Below are 19,298 nucleotides of genomic sequence, written 5' to 3' on the forward strand. Positions count from 1 at the left end.
ATTGAGTCTAGAGGTGAATACTAGTATATGAGCGGCTTCCCACGAAACCTTTTATATTGCGGGTTACTGCATGTCTAGTGGTGGTACTTTCATCGTAGCATGTTCGCCTTGAGTGAAAGAGGTCGTGGGTTCGAACCCCGGCCTGGTCAAAACCAAAGACTTTAAAATTCTTATTTACATGCTGCTTCCCAGCTAATTATATGAGCACGCGGGATTAAGGATTAAGAGCAAAAGCTGGTCGGCTCGGAATCAGAAAAATGTGTCCGGGTAAGGTGATATACATGTCTTCCTTCGGAAGCTACCTTTTGCACTAGCATATTAAAAAAAACGGCTCAGGGTGTCGGTCTAGTACAAAACAGGGTTAATATTCATACCACATTAACATGTTCTTGTACGAATATGCATATATCAATTTGCTGCTGGACCTAAAAAATCCACCCATAATCATCTATAGTTGAAACTGTGAAATATATGCACAAAAACATGATAAAAAGCTGCACGTTAATGTAATACACCGAGTTCAGGTTCATTCCATATCTCTTTTAATCCATTTCGTGTGAAAGTGATGGGCGCTCGGTGGTCGAGTGGTTACATTGTCATTTCGTGGCCTTTTATAGCTGAATATACGGTATGGGCTTTGATCATTGTTGTAGGCCGTACGGTGACCTATACTTGTTAATTTCTGTGTCATTTTGACCTCTTGTGGAGAGTTGTCTCTTTAGCAGTCATACCACTTCCTCTTTTTTATAAGTAGTCGAACTGCTGTATCACTAGCATGTCAACACTTAGGTGTGCGATTTCAAATCCCGCACGTGGCAGGTAAGCTCGATTCCAATCTTAATTGACCAGAATTGTATGTTTTCCAAGCGAAGGTCAGGGGGTCTCTCCGGGCACTTCTGCTTTCTCCACCAATATAAACTCACCACCACGAAATAGCATGAAAGTGTTGAAAGTGGCGCTAAATAACAGTCAATCAATCATCCATACCGGTATACTTATGTCCTCTAAATCTATATAATAGCAATGTCAATGTATGACATCAGTATACAGAGATAAAAATAATAACTATTTACAGTATATACAAAACAAGAGAGAGAGGTTTCAAAATTACTAAGCCAGCTGGAGGACAAACGCACGTGTTTATATATTTTTTTTATAAACGAACAAGCTGAAGTTGACATTTTACAGAAATCTTATACATCCTTCCTGTTTTCAAGTTTTCGTACATGGCTTAAAGCCTTATCGGATAAATGTTTTTTGTCATATTGAAATTTACCGTTTTAGTAACAACAATTCCCAAATAGTTATATTGTTTTATCATCTCAATGTTAGTATCATTGTAAGAAAATCGGAGATTTTTTGGCTTTCGTCCAAAAAAAACCTCACTAAGACTTTAATTTTGACAACTTTCCTTTCAAATTCCAAGCCTTACAATAACCATGGAAAGCATTGAGTTGAGTCTGCAGGTCCTGTGCTGTTTCAGCCAACAACACCGTGTTATCTGCAAACAATATAACAAAACACTTAAGATATATTTCTAATTCTCTTTCCAGATTTTCTGGTATAGTTCTGTTAAGTCATGTAATATGTCTAGTCACTTAGAAATTATTTTAGTCAATCAAAAGTAAATAAAATAGGAAAGGTGATCAGTTTTCTCCTTGTCGAACACCATTGTCACAAGCAAGCAAAGAAATCCTAATTATAATTACTATCGTGTATCATCGGTACAGCGGATATAGCTTTGTAGGTACTTCGAAGCATGAAAAACTATATACCGTACATTCATTTAACTATGCACCGTACAGAAGGATTCATGTTGTCAGCTATACACAACGCTTCTTGTCGGAATAAAATATCGAAAAATAACATATGTACAAAATATTTCAATGTTAATTATTGAAACATCTATACTTATTACGCACAAACAGTGGCCTTCTATCAGAAAAAGAGTTGCAATGCATATAGAATGATATCGGATGAGACGAGCGCCAACTTCTTTGACAAGTATTTGCACATGTTTTTAGTAAGGCTTCTTGATTTGGGCAAATAGTGAGACTTCTCTAATCACCAACCTACGACCAAATCATTTCTTAAAACAACAAATATGTTTAGATTGAAGTACACATTGATATAATGTAAACAAAACAAAGATTTTCGTACCGTGTCAGAAGAAAAATCGATCACGACCCCTTGGTAAGTACCTATATCCGCTGTACCGATGTTACAAGGAGACGCCAGCGAGTGGGCAAGTGTTGAAACAAAGAGTGATGACTCAGTAATAAGGTGGACACAGTAATGACAAAGTTAATGCTTTTTATTCTATTTTTTTAAAAGAGACGAAAAAGATGATCAAAATGCAAAAGACGGGCGTCACCCCATTCATCTCGGTTGGAAAATAAAAATATGTGTACTTTCAATTTCAATTTGGTTCTAAATTTAGATTTATTTTACCATAAATTGCAGACGGAATAGAAGACACCTGTTTATTTTCTGCACATGTAGAAAAAGTTACTGGGAGTTGAATGACATAGTTTTTACTTATTCTAAGATTAATGTTTAGAGTGATCACTTTTTAGTTTACTGAATATTTTTTGGGGCCTAATATGTTTATTTTTTTCGTCTTTGTTCTTCCGACTTGTAAGTGTTGCACAAGTGGTCAAATTATATTCACTCGGAATCGTCTTACTTTTTAAATGGACATAACTTCATGTCCTAAAATTTTCATTTGCACAAAATACGAACATGTCAACGTTTTTTTTTTAATCTAATAATTAATTTCATATGTCATTCTTCAAATTATTGTTCGTAACCTAAAACTTTATGTTGAGTACTGTGTGTTTTCGTTCAAAACTACTGCTTTTAAAACGATATTGTTGGGTCAATTCAGGTTTCAATTTTAATTAATTTGATATCAATAGAAGTAGAATTGACACATGTTTATTTATTTATAATTCTGTTGTGAGGCGTTTTTACAATCTGTTGATATCATAAGTTTTACACGAAATGCCTTCCATGTGTCAAGCGTCTAAAACAAAAACAGTCAATTGGTATTAAAGTCAGGCTGCACAAAACAAAAGAATGCTTTGATTTCTAACTGGACTAATTCAGATAATTTTTCATGATTAGGTTTTAAGACAGCACTGGAGTGCTTGTTGGATTGATGATGGACCGCACAAAGTAGTTTATCTTTCGTGTGTCCTTTCTTGGAGTAAGGGAAATAACTTGCGTAACTAACGTCGAACGTTATTAATCCCGTATTCCGCTAGGGTCGTGCAATTACGTACACTTCGCCTTAATTAAAATAAGTTGAAAATAAACAATCTGTATATGCCAATATGTGCTCATTGTTGAAGACCGTATGGTGACCTATAGTTATTAGTTTCTGTGTAATTTGGTCTGTTGTGGAGAGTTGTGTCAATAGCAAAGATACCACTTTTTCATTTTTTATAATTCCCCACACAGCCATTTCGCATTTCGTGGGCACTACGTCGACTAAGCTTGCAGTCTTCGAAATTGGGTATTTTCTCACATAATTGGCGTTTTCTGTGGAAAAAAGATTGGTTCAAAGACGAATTAAAAGTCCTATCACACATATTTCCGATTTGGTATGGTTTTAGAGGAGTTGCGGCTCAATGAAATCGGTCTACTCCTCTAGTAGCATAGACTATTGTACATATTCAATACTACATTAAACATCTTACCATTTACAGATTAAAATTATTCAATAACATTTAATAAAACAAACCATCTCGTCATATTATGCATCAGTAGATAATTTTATAGCTATTGTTATGAAATATTTTTGAAACAGACTGTGATTTCAATGGTGTCTTTTGCAATGAATAGAAATAAGCAGATGTGGTATGAGAGCCACTGAGACAACTCTCCATCCAAGTCATAATTTGTAAGAGGAAACAATTATAGGTCATAGTACGACCTGCAACACGGAGCCTATGCTTAAACCGAATAGCAAGTTATAAAAGGCTCTTATTTGTTATCATTTTCTCCACAGCCGGAGATTTCTTCAACTAGCTCCTGTATTAACTGATTTTAATCTTCAACCGAAATGTTTGAAACGTTGATTTTGTTAAATTGCTTTGTCTCATTTTCCCTATAAAAAGTAAAATCACAAAAATACTGAACTCAGAGGAAAATCAATTAGGAAAGTCCATAATACATGGCAAAATCAAATAACAAAACGCATCAAAAACGATTGGACAAGAACTGTCATATTCCTGACTTGGTACAGGCATTTTCAAATGTAGAAGATGGTGGATTAAACCTGGTTCTATAGCGCTAACCCTCTCACTTTAATAAATTGCACTTTCGCTAGCAATAGACACATATTTGAGCCGGGTTAATAGTTTACAGAAGCAGATCGGAATCAGTTATGACGTACACAGTAATCATTCTAATCGTAATCATGTTCATTGACCATAACGAAGATGAAAGCACATCATATAATGACGTTTCGACATCATATAATGAAGAAAACCTAACCACATAATATAAGATTACAAGCACATAATATAATGACACAACCACATCATATAAAGATGTTTGCACGTAATATAAAGGAAACTGCACATCATATAAGGATATGTACACACCATATACGGATCTTTGCACATCATATAAGTATATTTGCACATCATATAAGGATCTTTGCACATAATATAAGTACATTTGCACATCATATAATAATGTTTGCACATCATATAAGAATGTTTGCACCTCATATAAAAATGTTTGCACATCATATAAGTATATTTGCACATCATATAAGTATATTTGCACATCATATGAGTATATATGCACATCATATAAGTGTGTTTGCACATACCATAATGATGTTTGCACATCATATAAGGATATTTGCACATCATATAAGGATATTTGCACATCATTTAAAGGTATTTGCACATCATATAATGACAAGTGCACTTCATATAAAGGTAAAAGCACAGCATATAAAGGTAAATGCACATCATATAATGAAAATGGTCATAACAAGACAGTGTTGGCGTTCCATACATTACCCTATGTAGTGTTATTGTGTTGTTTTTTTTTAGCCTTCTCACACCAACATATATATTTTTATATAATGTACTGTTATATGTTGTTTATTGTCTTTTGTTTTTTGTTTTGTGCCAAAAATGCATATACATTCTTTATACCTGTTTTGTGTTTGTATGAATTATTTACAATGGAAAACCAACTTTGCCAAATTTATTTAATGTTGTATATTAGGGGAAAAAAATACTATTGCCAATTTCCAAATTTCAAGGACCTTTTATAGTTACTTTCATTTTTTTTCGCTAGATTTTATTTTTTGTTTGTTTTTGTTTTGCATTTGTATTTTATTTATTCATTATTTTCTTTTCTCTTCTCACTTTCTCTCTTAAATAAAATTCTCCCTTTATTGATCAATATTGAAATAATTGATACACAATAATAAATTTTATAATTTTGAATACTAACAATTTCTAACAAATTTTATAAGTATACAATCTAACGTTTAACGAGGCCGGGATAAGGTACCGGTACTTTCTGTATCAAACCAACAAATGTGAAAGTTTTCAATAAAGGATGTAAAATTAAAAAAAATTAAAAAAAATGAAAACTTATGCAAATGGTGTTTTATAATAAAACACCTCGTAATTGCGAAGAAAATTGCAATTTGTTTGTTTCTATTAACATGATTAACTTTAAAAAAAAATTGTCACTATAGTAAACAATACAGTAAACATTTATCGCCTTCTCTAATAAAGAGCTTCGATTCTTTTGTTCTATTTCAACCTGGTTTCCGACTGGTTATACAGGATACAATCATTTGATGGCGTATAAATATTGATAGACCTGTAACTCATTCTTTTAAACCGTTTTGATAGGTTTTAAAGACCGCGAATGATTTGTATACTGGACATTGGTTAGTTCATTGGAAATGTCATTGTTTCACATGAAATTAATGCATAATGCAGTGTTGCGGTCTGTTAACCTTTCAGAACTCTAAAATATACTGCGTGCCCATGGTTTCTTTTTCAAGAATCAATGCTTATCCTTTGTATCTATATCACAAATTAACAGTCTTTTCACAAGTGACTGGAACCACCACTTTGATAGAAAAAAGGGGATAAGCTGTATAGTGATCACAAAAATACTGACCTCAGGGGGAAATTTAAAACGGAAAGTCTCTCATCAAATGATAAAACAAATCAAAAGAATGGACAACCACTGTCATATTCCCGACTTTGGACAGGCTTTTTCATATATCAAATGTAGAAAATGGTGGATTCAACCTGGAATATAGCGCTAAACCTCTCAATTTTTTTGAAAGTCGCATCAAGTTTCATTATGTTTACAACGATGCGTTAGCCAAGGCTCCGGGTTGAAGGTCACACCTTGACCTATACTGGTCTACTTTTATAACTTATTTGGATTGAGAGTTGTCTCATTGTCACTCATACCACCTCTTCCTATATCTATATATTAGGTAAATTTGTCAAAATAGGGTGCAGTGGTCATCACCATGTCACAATCTCAATTAGAACTAAATAAACCAATATTTAATTGAGAAGCACAAAAAGCAGCTATCAAATTTAACAACCACATTCAAAGCTTACTTATATATTTATTTAAATCATCCCATAAAGATTTGACATATTTGAAGTCCTGTGACCTCATTAAGATCTATTCTTGGATGATACATCTGCTTGAATGACATGTTCTTAATGTCTTAGAGCTTCTCGATTGTGTACATTTTGACGTTTTCCCTTGTTTTGCTAACTGACTATATATTAAAATAAATATTTAACATTTTCACATTATTAGCATTAACTGAAATAAGCAACTCAATTAGCTATGTAACAACTCTAAGCATATAAGTAAACATAATTTGTGCACAAGATGTCAAAAACTTCTTTGATAGTCATTACAGGGTATTACTTAGTTTAAAGTGATTAGCAGTTGCACCAGAGAAAGAAAAAATTGCGTTTTCACACATTTTGTTAACTTTTACTCGAATTTCAGGAAACATGTACTCTCTGTCAAAAACACGCTTTAAATATAAAAAAATGTATTTGAATAATGACAGTTAATCGCTCTGCTAAAAGTTTAAATTGTTTGCATGTGTGAATTACGTATATAAAAGTCATATCGTGCAATCAGGCTGAAATCTTCAAAAATATGCACTTATTCGTCCTTGGCCTTTGATCTCGATTTGACGGAAATTGCACCGTACGATTTTTTTTACGACCGGGCAAAACAGATAGTACAGATGTGTAGCTTAAAATTATATAAAATTTAGCCGTGTGTTAGGTAGGTGCATTAAAAATTTAATTTTATTGTTAAAGTCACTCGCCTATAGGTAACGAATAGGCAATAGGAAATAAGTAACGAAAAGGTAACGAATAGGGAATAGGGAATAAGTAACGAATAGGTAACGAATAGGGAATAGGGAATAAGTAACCAATAAGGAATAAGGAATAAGTAACCAACTTGACAACCATTCTGGGTGCGGGAATTTCTCGCTGCTTTGAAGACCTGTTGGTGAACTTCTGCTGTTGTCTGCTCTATGGTCGGGTTGTTGTCTCTTTGGCACATTCCCCACTTCCATTCTCAATTTTATTACTTTAAAAAGTACCTATTATTATTGAAAAAGATTTTTTTTATTTGTAATCAAAGGTGATCGTGAAAGATCAGGCAACACATTAATTTTGATTAAGAATAACAAAGCGAGATCAGACTAAGAGATAAAAACTTCAACAATTTATCAATTGATATACGTTTAATTTGTGATAACCTGTAATATTACTTACAAAAAAATACATCAAATAATGTATTCTTTTTAGTTTTTTTGTGATATATAAATATATTAAATTCTGTAATATATACATACATGATTTTCAACGAATAGTTTTAACATATTTGAATAAAACATTTGTTTCATTTCTGAGAAATTTAGCCACTCACTGTATAAGTTTTTATAAATAATACATCACGTAGATAATGTGCAGGTTTTTAAATTTCCCACGACAACTTTGTATTGTTACCAAATATTCCCAATTAGAATGCGAATATAAAGTGATTTTTAAAACATTTCCTGATAAGATAAAAATAAGACACTTAGGAGTAGTGACAAGTTAAATATATAATGTACATACATAGATACATGATACACTGTGTGAGTGTGTGTTTCCGAACGATAGATTCATCGCATATATATGATTAATATGAGTGTTATTTAAACTTAAAATGAATTATATTAATTTATTACATTTGATACTGTTTATTATGACAACATGGACAAGGGATGCATCAACTGGTAAGTAAAATTATAAATTATTATTGAATTTATTATTTTGTAAACTAATAAGTAATAATTTGTAATCTTTACGCATCTGGGTAGGGGGTTAGGGGTACTTGGGGGACAGTATACTATACCTTCTTTTATGATTAAGTATAGACAGACATTCCCCTGTATCAAATTACTTCAGTATATCTGTAATATATTTATAGGGTGTAATTTCAACAAGGTTTCTATATATACTTGGGTTATACATTTTCATCTTCTGATAACATATACACATGGAAAAAAGTATTGCAACACCTTGATTTTTTAAAACGCCTTTTATTTTGGATGGAATATGATCAAATATTTGTAAAACAATATTGAAACATAGTTAATGACTACTTTGGCACGTAAACGAATAAAAAATGTTTGAAAAAAAAGATTTATCTATATATCTAACCACAATTTTAATAACAAAATAAAGTGTTTTTTGTACATGTGTTTATATGCAGTTCATACTTTGATTGAGACTTCTAAAATAATGCTTTTAAGGCTATAATTGTTGTCCCAGATTGTTTATGGGTCCTTATCTTGAATGCATGTATACGGCTCGGAATTTTACTCGCACGTATGACAAAAGTGTTGTGTTAAATTTGTTAATGTCTCTGACTTAATCATTTTGATTGAATTTAATCAACATTATATATAGAATAGAACTTGATAATATATTTTTATGTGCGAAATCTGTTGAAATTTACACCGATGAAGTGTGAATTACATGTAGTGAGGAGGCACTATGGTTCAAATAACAACAAAACAGTAAATTGATTTGGCTTAAGATAGATAATAAGAAATTGTAAAGGGATAATAACAGATAACAGTATATGGAATTAAAATTTTTAAAACAAGTCAGGAACCTGTTATATAGTTGTTGTTTGATAGATCAAGTTCGTTAAAGAAATTACAACGCATCACTTGTTCGCTTTATGCGAATGAGTAGTCTAGCCCATTTATGGACAATCTGTCTTAAAAATGGGCAATCTGTCTCAAAATTGAGCAATCTGTCTCAAAATTTACAGATTCAAGCAAAAAAGAAAATGAACCTTTTTCGAACTGCTATTTTACAAACCAAGATGTTGGTATACAAATAATCTACCTTAAGGGTATACTAGCTTATGACAACTTTTGAATGTGGCGGAATTGTTCTAAAAGTCTGATATATTTCTGCCATAGAACCTTTTTTTAAGAAAAAAATGACCTTAAACACACTTAGTTACGTCCCTAAACAGAATTACAGTTCTCACGTAGAAAGTGTGTTTAAAAGTTACAGTTCTATGGATATCCTTCATTGTTTCTATTTCTGAATCAAGTGTAAGTAGAATAGATCTATTGTTACGAATAACAATGGATATTGACTACAAGGTGTGACGAGTGGGTCTAAGAAGAACACACATACATACTTTGACGTTGTTTAAAAAATTAAAAACAACACGTTTGATAATTTATTGCGTCCGAAGCGCTTTTCTGGATTTGCCACTGTTCAAAACTCATAAATCCATGGAAAAAAAAACAAAATCGGGATACAAAACTAAAACTGAGGGAAACGCATTAATATAAGATCAGAACAACGACATTAAAATGTAACACACACAGAAACGGACAAAGCTTTAAACAGAATCCTAGAGAATAACATCAAAACCAAAGACAATAATTTGGGATAGATAAGTACCGTGACACGTCTTATAGTAATGCGAATTAACACTAAAAAATAAGAGAAAACAAACGACACAACGGAAACACAACGTTAAAATGTAGCACACACAGGTTTGGTAATTAAAAGATTAGACGACGTAATGACAAACCACAATCTACCATGTGGTAAAAATGTCCTTAGCTAGTTCGGTCAAAGACACATCGTATGGATCCACCAATTCGTGATGGTGTCAATAAAATTTATGAAGTGTCAATTTTAATCTGTCCTCATCATAAATTTGTTGGAGCAGTTTCTACGTAAGGAGCACATTCCTGTATATAACAACCGTATAGTGTGAACAAACACGAGAATAACGTATCAATTGTGATATGTAAACACCATACGAAGGGGCAGAGTGTATGTTACTGCTGAGAAAGGAGAAATTGATAATTGGAGAGATGAAATCGTCCCGTTTATCATAGATTTTCGTGTGAAGTCGTCCATCGGCGTCAATATTGAGGGAAAGATCAAGGTATAAAGCAGTCCTCCTAGTATCAGTGGTATCCTTAATTTCAAGTTCACTAGTATATATAAGATATAATAAGATTAACGGTACCAATTTTCTTGCACCAGATGCGCATTTCGACAATACATGTCTCTTCAGTGATGCTCGTTGCCAAAATATTTGAAATCCAAAGCTTATATACTAGTAAAAGATGAAGAGCTATAATCCAAAAGGTCCAAAAAGTATAGCCAAATCCGTGAAAGGAATCAGAGCTTTGCACGAGGGAGATACATTCCTTCATTTATAATAATTTCTATCATTTTGTAACAGCAAATTTTAATAACACAAAAAATCCGTATTTTCATGCCAGTACCGAAGTACTGGCTACTGGGCTGGTGATACCCTCGGGGACTAATAGTCCACCAGCAGAGGCATCGACCCAGTGGTAGTAATAAGATTAACGGTACCAATTTTCTTGCACCAGATGCGCATTTCGACAATACATGTCTCTTCAGTGGTGCTCGTTGCCAAAATATTTGAAATCCAAAGCTTATATAAAAGAGGGACGAAAGACACCAAAGGGACAGTCAAACTCGTAAATCTAAAACAAACTGACAACGCCATGGCTAAAAATGAAAAAGACAAACAGAAAAACAATATTACACATGACACACCATAGAAAACTAAAGAATAAACAACACGAACCCCACCAAAAACTTGGGGTGATCTCAGGTGCTCCGGAAGGGTAAGCAGATCCTGCTCCACATGCGGCACCCGTCGTGTTGCTTATGTGATTACAAATCCGGTAAATAGTCTAATTCGGTAGGTCAAATCCATGAAAGGGAAGGGGATTGTAGTTACGACGTAAGGAACATATCCGATATCATTTGTGAAACGGTTATTCCATAACGGTCAACCAACTCGTGATGGCGTCCGTAAAATTTACGAAGGGATGATTTCAACTTCACCATTTGGAACTCTTGGTTTAATAGCTTCCTTGTGAGCAGTAACCCTCTATCAAGAAAATCATGATAGGAAATGCAAGCACGGGAATATCGTATCAATTGGGAGATATATACCCCGTATGCAGGTGCTGCTGGAATGTTGCTTCTTAGAAATGGAAAGTTCACAATTGGAAAGCTGAAATCATCTCTTTTGTCGTAAAGTTTTGTCTTCAACCGACCCTCATTGTCAATTTCTAGATGTAAGTCAAGATATGAAGCTGACTTAACTGTATCTGTAGTATCCTTTATCTCCAATTCGATGGGATAGATGCGATCCACATAGTCACCAAATTTTGAATTGTTTAGTGAAAGAACGTCATCTATATAGCGGAAAGTAGAAGATGAAGAGCTATAATCCAAAAGGTCCAAACAAGTATCGGAGGTAAAATAAAAGAATTTCGCAAGGTGCTTTTTCTTTTTGTCTTTTAGACGGTTCTGCGAGAATTCTGTTTCATACGAGTACAAAAACAAATCGACCAGCAGGGACGCACAATTAGTCATATTGCAATACCGACTGACTGTTGAAATATAAATCCTCCAAACGCAACAAATAAATTGTCGATCAAAAGTCCAGCATTTCGATAATATCATCTTCAGTATATTTTCTGGAAGATTCATTGTGATTCTTCACAAAATATGAATTATTGAATCCCAAAACAAGAATTTGTATCTACGATTCCCATTCATATAGAAAAAGCTCTGTTTTATGAGATGGTGAAGTCGATCTCTCAACTGAGCATGGGGAATATTAGTATCAAAATCCAAAGTTTGTATGTTGCTGCAAAATTGCAAAGATTGTGATCGAAGATTAAGCAGTAGATCTTTCGATTTTTTGAGAATCCACATCTGGTTCACACCACTGGTAGAATATATCTCATGACAATATTTTTGAAGCTCATCTTTAACTGTAGAAAGAATAGTAGTCAGTACTTTAAAATGTCCACCAATTTATACTTTCGAAAAAGCACAGAATATTAATTTCTTTTTAGATTCATTGATTGCATACTCCGAGAAGACAACATGGCTAGAATCTTTTGAATCTTGCAAAGACGGATTTGGCGGTTCTGCAATTTTCGAACACTGTCAACCGAGTACCTGCAATGCCTCTAATGCTATAGGTAAAATAGCAAATATATCATCAAACAAGATTGAGTACTGGATAAATGGTTTTGTGCAGAGGTCACCTGTTGTAGTTTACGAAGGTATGATCATAATGGTCAACACAAAACATCGATAGGTACATGTTGACAATATGAGGTCAATGTCAGAATTCAATACACATTTTTTTTGTAAGGAATAAGAAACTGGGGAAGGGCGAGGCTCGAGTTTTTTCCGAATACAAAAAAGTAAATGTTTTTATGACATTGACCTTACATTGTATATATACTGCAACTTTAAATTAATTATTGATATCTATTTTAAATTGTATTACATATTTCAAACGTATTTCCATCCTTTAATGGAAATCAAAGTTGCATTGCACAAACTATAGCTGTATTGTTATATTTAAGAAATAAACAAATCTTATTTCAGTATAATACGTAATAATATAACAGGTAAATAATAGCAGGTGTCAGCCATGGTTAACGCTATATATTTTTTGTATAGAGATATTTGCAAAATGTATTGCAATAGAGTGTTGTTTATTCGTAGCATGGTAAATTTAGCTAGTGATTTTGTTTGTCATCTGCGCGTTTATTTGAAGAGTGGTATGTTTTACGATGTTTTCGAACTATGCCAATAGATATAAGAAAATAAAGCAAACCGTATATGATTGCCGATGAGACATAGATATTCAATTGACCATAAATAATGTAGAAAATATCATTTATTGGTCAACGTGCGTCACCTTGGAAATTGTTTGTTTTCATCTGAAGACTATGCATTGTCTTATCAGCAGGCGCTTAATTCAAAGTTTTAACAGTCTGTCTCTATCTAAGTTTCAACCCACCATGTTTTTCTTAAAAGTGTTCTGTACCAAGTCAGGAAAAATGGCAATTCCTATAATTCTATGGTGTGTTTGTTACATTTTAATGTTGTGTTTCTGTTGTGTCGTAGTTTTCCTCTTATATTTGATGCGTTTCCCTCAGTTTGTCACCATTTTTCTCTCAATCGATCTAGGAATTTCTAAAAGCGGTATACTACTGTTGTTTTTATTTAAGTTCTATATCTATGTTAATTTAGATTATATATTATTATCATAAAGTACTTCATATATACAGTGTAGGATGGATGTTTAGATAATATTTTCTAGAATATTGCTGTTTGTATTGCAAAACCAAATACATACAGTCAGGATATCATATTAATTAAATGCTTGGCACTGAACACTTTTTTGTTCATTCCATGATTCTATCTTATGAGGTTAAGTGTCATTCCAAACACTCCTCAGTACACTTTATTAAAAACAAATCTGTGTATAAACATAAACTGCTAAGGCTTTACTTAGGCATGGGTGACATGATAACAGATTTGGTATGACTGCCAATGAGACAACTCTTCAAAAGAGACATATATCAACAAATATAGGTGACCATACGGCCTTTAACAATGAACAAAGTCTACTCAGCATATTCAGCTATAAATATCAAAACTATTGTATCAAATGATATAAACGCAAAAAAAACCCGGCCTATTATATGAACGAAAATCAAATATAAAATCCAGCAACAAGCGACAACCACTGTATTATAAGCTCTTGACTTGGGACAGGCCCATACACGATGTGACGGGTTAAACTAGTTTGAAGGGGTCAACCCTCTCTCTGATCTGGGACATTGGTGTAACAGTACATGTATGTCTTGAACAAAATATACATATCAAATAAAAATGGCTTAACTCATCAGATGGTGCATCTAACATTAAAAAACCGAGTGGACGTGGCCAGGTAAATGTACATCCCCAACAAAACAAAATGAAACATCTGAGAGTACTCGTTTTCACAGACACAAGTAGACAACTGTCTACAGTTTACAATTCTATATAAATCATTAAACATAAATTATTATTTGTAAAAACGATAATAATAAGTGATTTTTCTATCAAATCCGATATAATGAAAAAGAAAGAGCGAATATTTCATGTGTTTCAACAACTACAAATACTTTGTAGTATATAATGACTACTAACTTTATGTAAACGAGGGGCTAATGATACTAGAGAGACTACAGTCAAACTCATAGATCGAAAAAAAACCTGACAACCCCATGGCTAGATAATATATAGACAAACACAAAAATAATTGTTCACAAAACACAACATCATAAACTAAAGACTAAATTAGTAATTATTTATGGAAGGTAAATTCAATGAGACAACAACAGAGTATATCTACCGAAAATAACAACAAGGCATCAAGAAGTAACGGTTCAGTAATACCCGATAGAGAGCCTGAATCTTAAGGTTTATTTTAATTAAACATACATATATATGTACATAGCTATAATAATAATGGTGCTGTATACGGTACAGGAATGCTTTCCATTCCGGATCACCTGATTTCACTCCCGGTTTTTAGTGGAGTTTGTGTTCTGTCTTATTTATCATTATTACATATTTTGTTGATGTAAATGCCCCTTGGTTTTTTTAGTCTGTGTTTACTCCTTGGTTTTGATTGTTTTTGTCTAATATTTCAATTTGATCTGAACGAAAAGACACTAAATAAAATGAGATTAGATATTTAAGGTGCATGGTATTTCAATCTGATATTTCACAGGCTACATGTATAGTTATGTGTTGTTTCATTTCAATTTCAGGTTGTTATTATATACAAACAGCTACCGTAAACAAAATAAATCGTGGACAATTTAGGTTGTCTGAAAACTCAGTATTTTCATGTTCTCATAGCTGTTCTTCTCTTACTCAAGGAAGCTTCATATTTATGAACGTAAGTCTACGAAACTGGTAGGTCAACCTGCATAAATAATTGTAAATATAAAGATGAATGTCGAAAACTATGCCAGGACAATTATCCAATTTCTAATTTGTACTTTAAAATTATCAGTTCTTTAAATATATTAATATGGATATGTCGATAAACTTAAAACTTGGTTATTCTAATGGTAAGCTGGATGCTTCATCTTAAACGTAATCAGATGTTTCTGAAAAGCGTATTCCAATCAGAGTGTATATATATTTATATATTTATATTTACATATCAAATTGAAATTCAGTTGGATCCAGAAATCAAATAGAACTTCATCTATTAGTAAAAATTAAAAGTCTGATTAAGCTGTTAAAAATCAGAATATACATATCAGAATTCCGACAATGACAAACCAATACAAATGAAAATTCATATAATTAAACCCCCATAAAAATCCGAATTCGGAAATTAACATACAGTGCAAATCATGTATTATATATCTGCTTCCAGAAGTTGGGATATCAAATTGTACTAGAAGATATCTTATTACCTGTATCAATAAACAGAAATATAGAACTATTTAATTTGTTTCAAAATGATATCAGCACATCAATTATAATTAGAAGGTTGTAACAACATTTTAGTGTATTCCGAAACAATAATTTCATCCCATACTAATGAGTAAGTGGTTTTAAAATTTGATTTTGATGACATTTTGTGAAATTAATCAAAAATAACTAAGTAAACTTTAAAACAAATCAATATTGTCCATATTTTTAGAATATAAATATATATTTATTCACATAAAATTATTATGTTACATTATTTAGCTAAAAATGTAATAATTCTGAAACACAAAGGTACATGAAATACACGATTTGCCTGGTTAACTTTACCTGTCTGTTAAGTTAATTAATACCTAGCACAACTTGAGGTGCTTAGCAATTTAACACGTTTTTTCCTTAATATTTGATAAATATGTCAAAAAACACAGCAGTTTCTATTTCACAGCAGCAATCGATTGATTACAGTTTGGCGAATTTCAAAATTTCCATCATCGATATGAATGCATATGTACATTATAACTTACAGTCGTGAACACTTAAGAAACTTTTCTGACAAAATACATTGCTTCTTTTATGTAATTATTTAGAATGTAGATTGTCTGTGTGTGCCAAAAAAGAATTATACTACGATCAACAGAAACTCACGAATATCAGTCAAAAATTGCAAAAATGTATGTCCTGGAAATAAAGAAGACTTCTGTGGAGGGAACCGAACAAGCAATTATACTTTGTTCAGTGGATATATGATCCAAGCGGGTAGGTTTAGGATAAAAGTCCATCGATGTTAAGAGGGTAAACCGTTGAAAGGGAATGTTTAGATGTTTTAAACAGGTTTTCTACATTTGACACGTTCATGACGTTTGCAATCTCCTTTCTGTACATATAAACTAACGTGTCAAGGCGTGTTACATGGATAATTTTCAGGTATAAGTACATGTAACCAGTAAAACTATACCAAAATAATAACTAATCACGAATTAAAATATGATATTTAATAATTTAAAGAGCGTAATGACCTGACCGTGCATTATTCACAAGAGATGCAGTTTCCCTACATTATCTTGATGAGCATATTGCATTTGCATTAAACTGTACAAGAAACTAAAATGAAGTCTCATCTAACTCGACATTTCTTAGATATATTTGTTAAATCTAACAATATTCAACTTGATCACAATTTCGCATCAATCAAATAAGGTGTGGTAAAGAACATGAAGAACTTAATATCAAAACTTGTCATTACGACATTGAAGTTTTGATGTGAGAATAAATTTACAGGCGATCATGTTAAAATGAAGTAGATAGCGAACAACTTTTACTGACTTTTATCCTGATCCTCCAACAGTGGTTACATGTACGTCGTTTCTGCTGCGATGCGTTGACTTAGCGAAGCAGCACGTCCACTATTGCGGAGAGTGTCGGAGATGTAGATGTATTTTTTAGTATTCATATACCAACATTACCTTGAAACTCTTATGTAAAGTATCTATTTTTGCGATGTTTGCGATTTGTTTTGTTGTTAGATTTGACTGCTTCAGTACTTGTATCGTTATTTTTTTTCATCTAGCTGACGTGTCAAGTGACCAGTTCAAAAATGACATTGGAAAGACTTGTGGTACAACTAGGAATGGAAAACTCATTTATGATTTCTGCTATAAAAGGAACAAGGCTGTGTGCACAGACATCAACACGATCAATGAAACAGGTGAGTCAGTTTAATCATGATATTGGTCAGGGGTTTCCTATGAAATATGACAACATCTGCATATACTTTATTAGAATTTTTTAAATAAACGAATTATTCAATTAGAGATGGGAAAATTTGACGGAGATTCGACAAAGGCGAGGGTGTGAATAGAGAGTAAAGGGATGTAGGGGGAAATGTGCATGCAGAACAAAGGGCTTAAGAATAAAGAATAAAGAAAAAAGAGAATCATGGGGGATTAAAATATAAAGAAGCGAGAATAACAGGCAACATTTATATTAGTACAAGACAAAGCCTACAATATAAAAAAACAAACAAAATGAAGGAACCCAATCCACACCCTCAAAGTTATTCTCATCATATACTTATATCTCATATAAATGACTGGTTGACTATTTTTATAAAAAGAAAACATTTTGTTTGTTACGAAATCGAAAGTTGATTAAGGTCTAGACTAATTTTAAAAAAGAAGGAACTTATCTTAATTTAAATTTCAAATATTGCCTGCAAATAGTCTTTCAGTTATCAAAAAAAATTAAAAATATTTTGGAAAACATTATGATGCTATTTCCTTTTCTACTAACTAATATTTTAGAAGGGAACTTTATACAATTAGTTATGTACGATTAAATAAGAATAATATTTACCATACAAAAAGAAAATGTAACTTTGTTAAATTCTTGGTGTTTTATTTCTTTAATACAATACAATTTGAATTTTACAATTAAAACGAGTGTAATAAGAAATATTGACACTCGAGACATCAAGTTTTCATAGAAAATGGGAGATTCGCCGTATTTGACGAAAAATGGTGAAAGAATCTGATGAGTTTTAGACAAAATGCAGACAACTGAATGATCTGAAAAAGAGTGTATTCTTTCTTTTTAACGTCATCAGATATGGTCACCGTTTTTGTGGCAACGGAATAGCAAGTCATAAGTAGACAGGAACATTTTAATGTAATTTTGACCCATGAGGAAATTAAGACAACTTAAAAAAACACAGGTTGATCTAGTACCCAATACTAACAGGTTAGGAAAAGAATTAGGATGAGAGAAATGCATATTGCAATGAAGTTTTTTTTTTCAAAAACAAGAAGAGTATTTACACCTTTCAATCTCTGTTAAAACAAATATGTGTAAGCATCTAATCATTACAGATGGTCAACATTGAAATAGATTACACACAGAACGTCACAAAAATATATATCACATTGATATGCATATACTTGTTAAGCTTTCAATTTCTGACAGCTTAACTGACAAACCTATGTTTAAAATTTTGCAATACAGTAATTTAAGTGATTATTGCTTGCATAGTGACAAAAATCATCCATCGTAGAACATATAATTACATATTGCAATAGTAAAACTATCCTTTACAAAAATAGTATGTGGTGGCAGCACTTTGTATTCGTAATCAAATTACAGAGTTCCAAAGTCGGCTTCATTTATCTGCCTTGGATACATAAAAGAACAGATATAAAGCGAGACGTTTCCCTAGAACAAAAACGTTTATCTAATAGATGTGAAATATACATGATATGCAATTTTGTTTGTGGTTCATTGCTACATATCCGTGTGATTTTATTATGAGTAGGATCGTAATACAGTATTGACTGCTGTACCTCTATTTTTATCATTTTTACACATTATTTCTGTTTGTTTTGT

The 19,298-nt window shown here is 32.4% G+C and overlaps 1 protein-coding gene across 1 annotated transcript; it reads left to right on the top strand.

Moving 5' to 3' along the window:
* The first annotated feature begins 8,152 nt into the window (after positions 1-8,152).
* Positions 8,153-17,642, top strand: LOC134726113 (uncharacterized). The gene is made up of 5 exons (XM_063590511.1): positions 8,153-8,323; positions 12,482-12,694; positions 15,248-15,378; positions 16,511-16,679; positions 17,491-17,642. The coding sequence occupies exons 1-5, from the start codon at positions 8,254-8,256 to the stop codon at positions 17,640-17,642; spliced, it is 735 nt and encodes a 244-aa protein (XP_063446581.1). The 5' UTR covers positions 8,153-8,253.
* The last annotated feature ends 1,656 nt before the right edge of the window (positions 17,643-19,298 follow it).

Source organism: Mytilus trossulus, chromosome 7, assembly GCF_036588685.1.
Source record: "Mytilus trossulus isolate FHL-02 chromosome 7, PNRI_Mtr1.1.1.hap1, whole genome shotgun sequence".
In the NCBI taxonomy this organism is placed as follows: Eukaryota; Metazoa; Mollusca; class Bivalvia; order Mytilida; family Mytilidae; genus Mytilus; species Mytilus trossulus.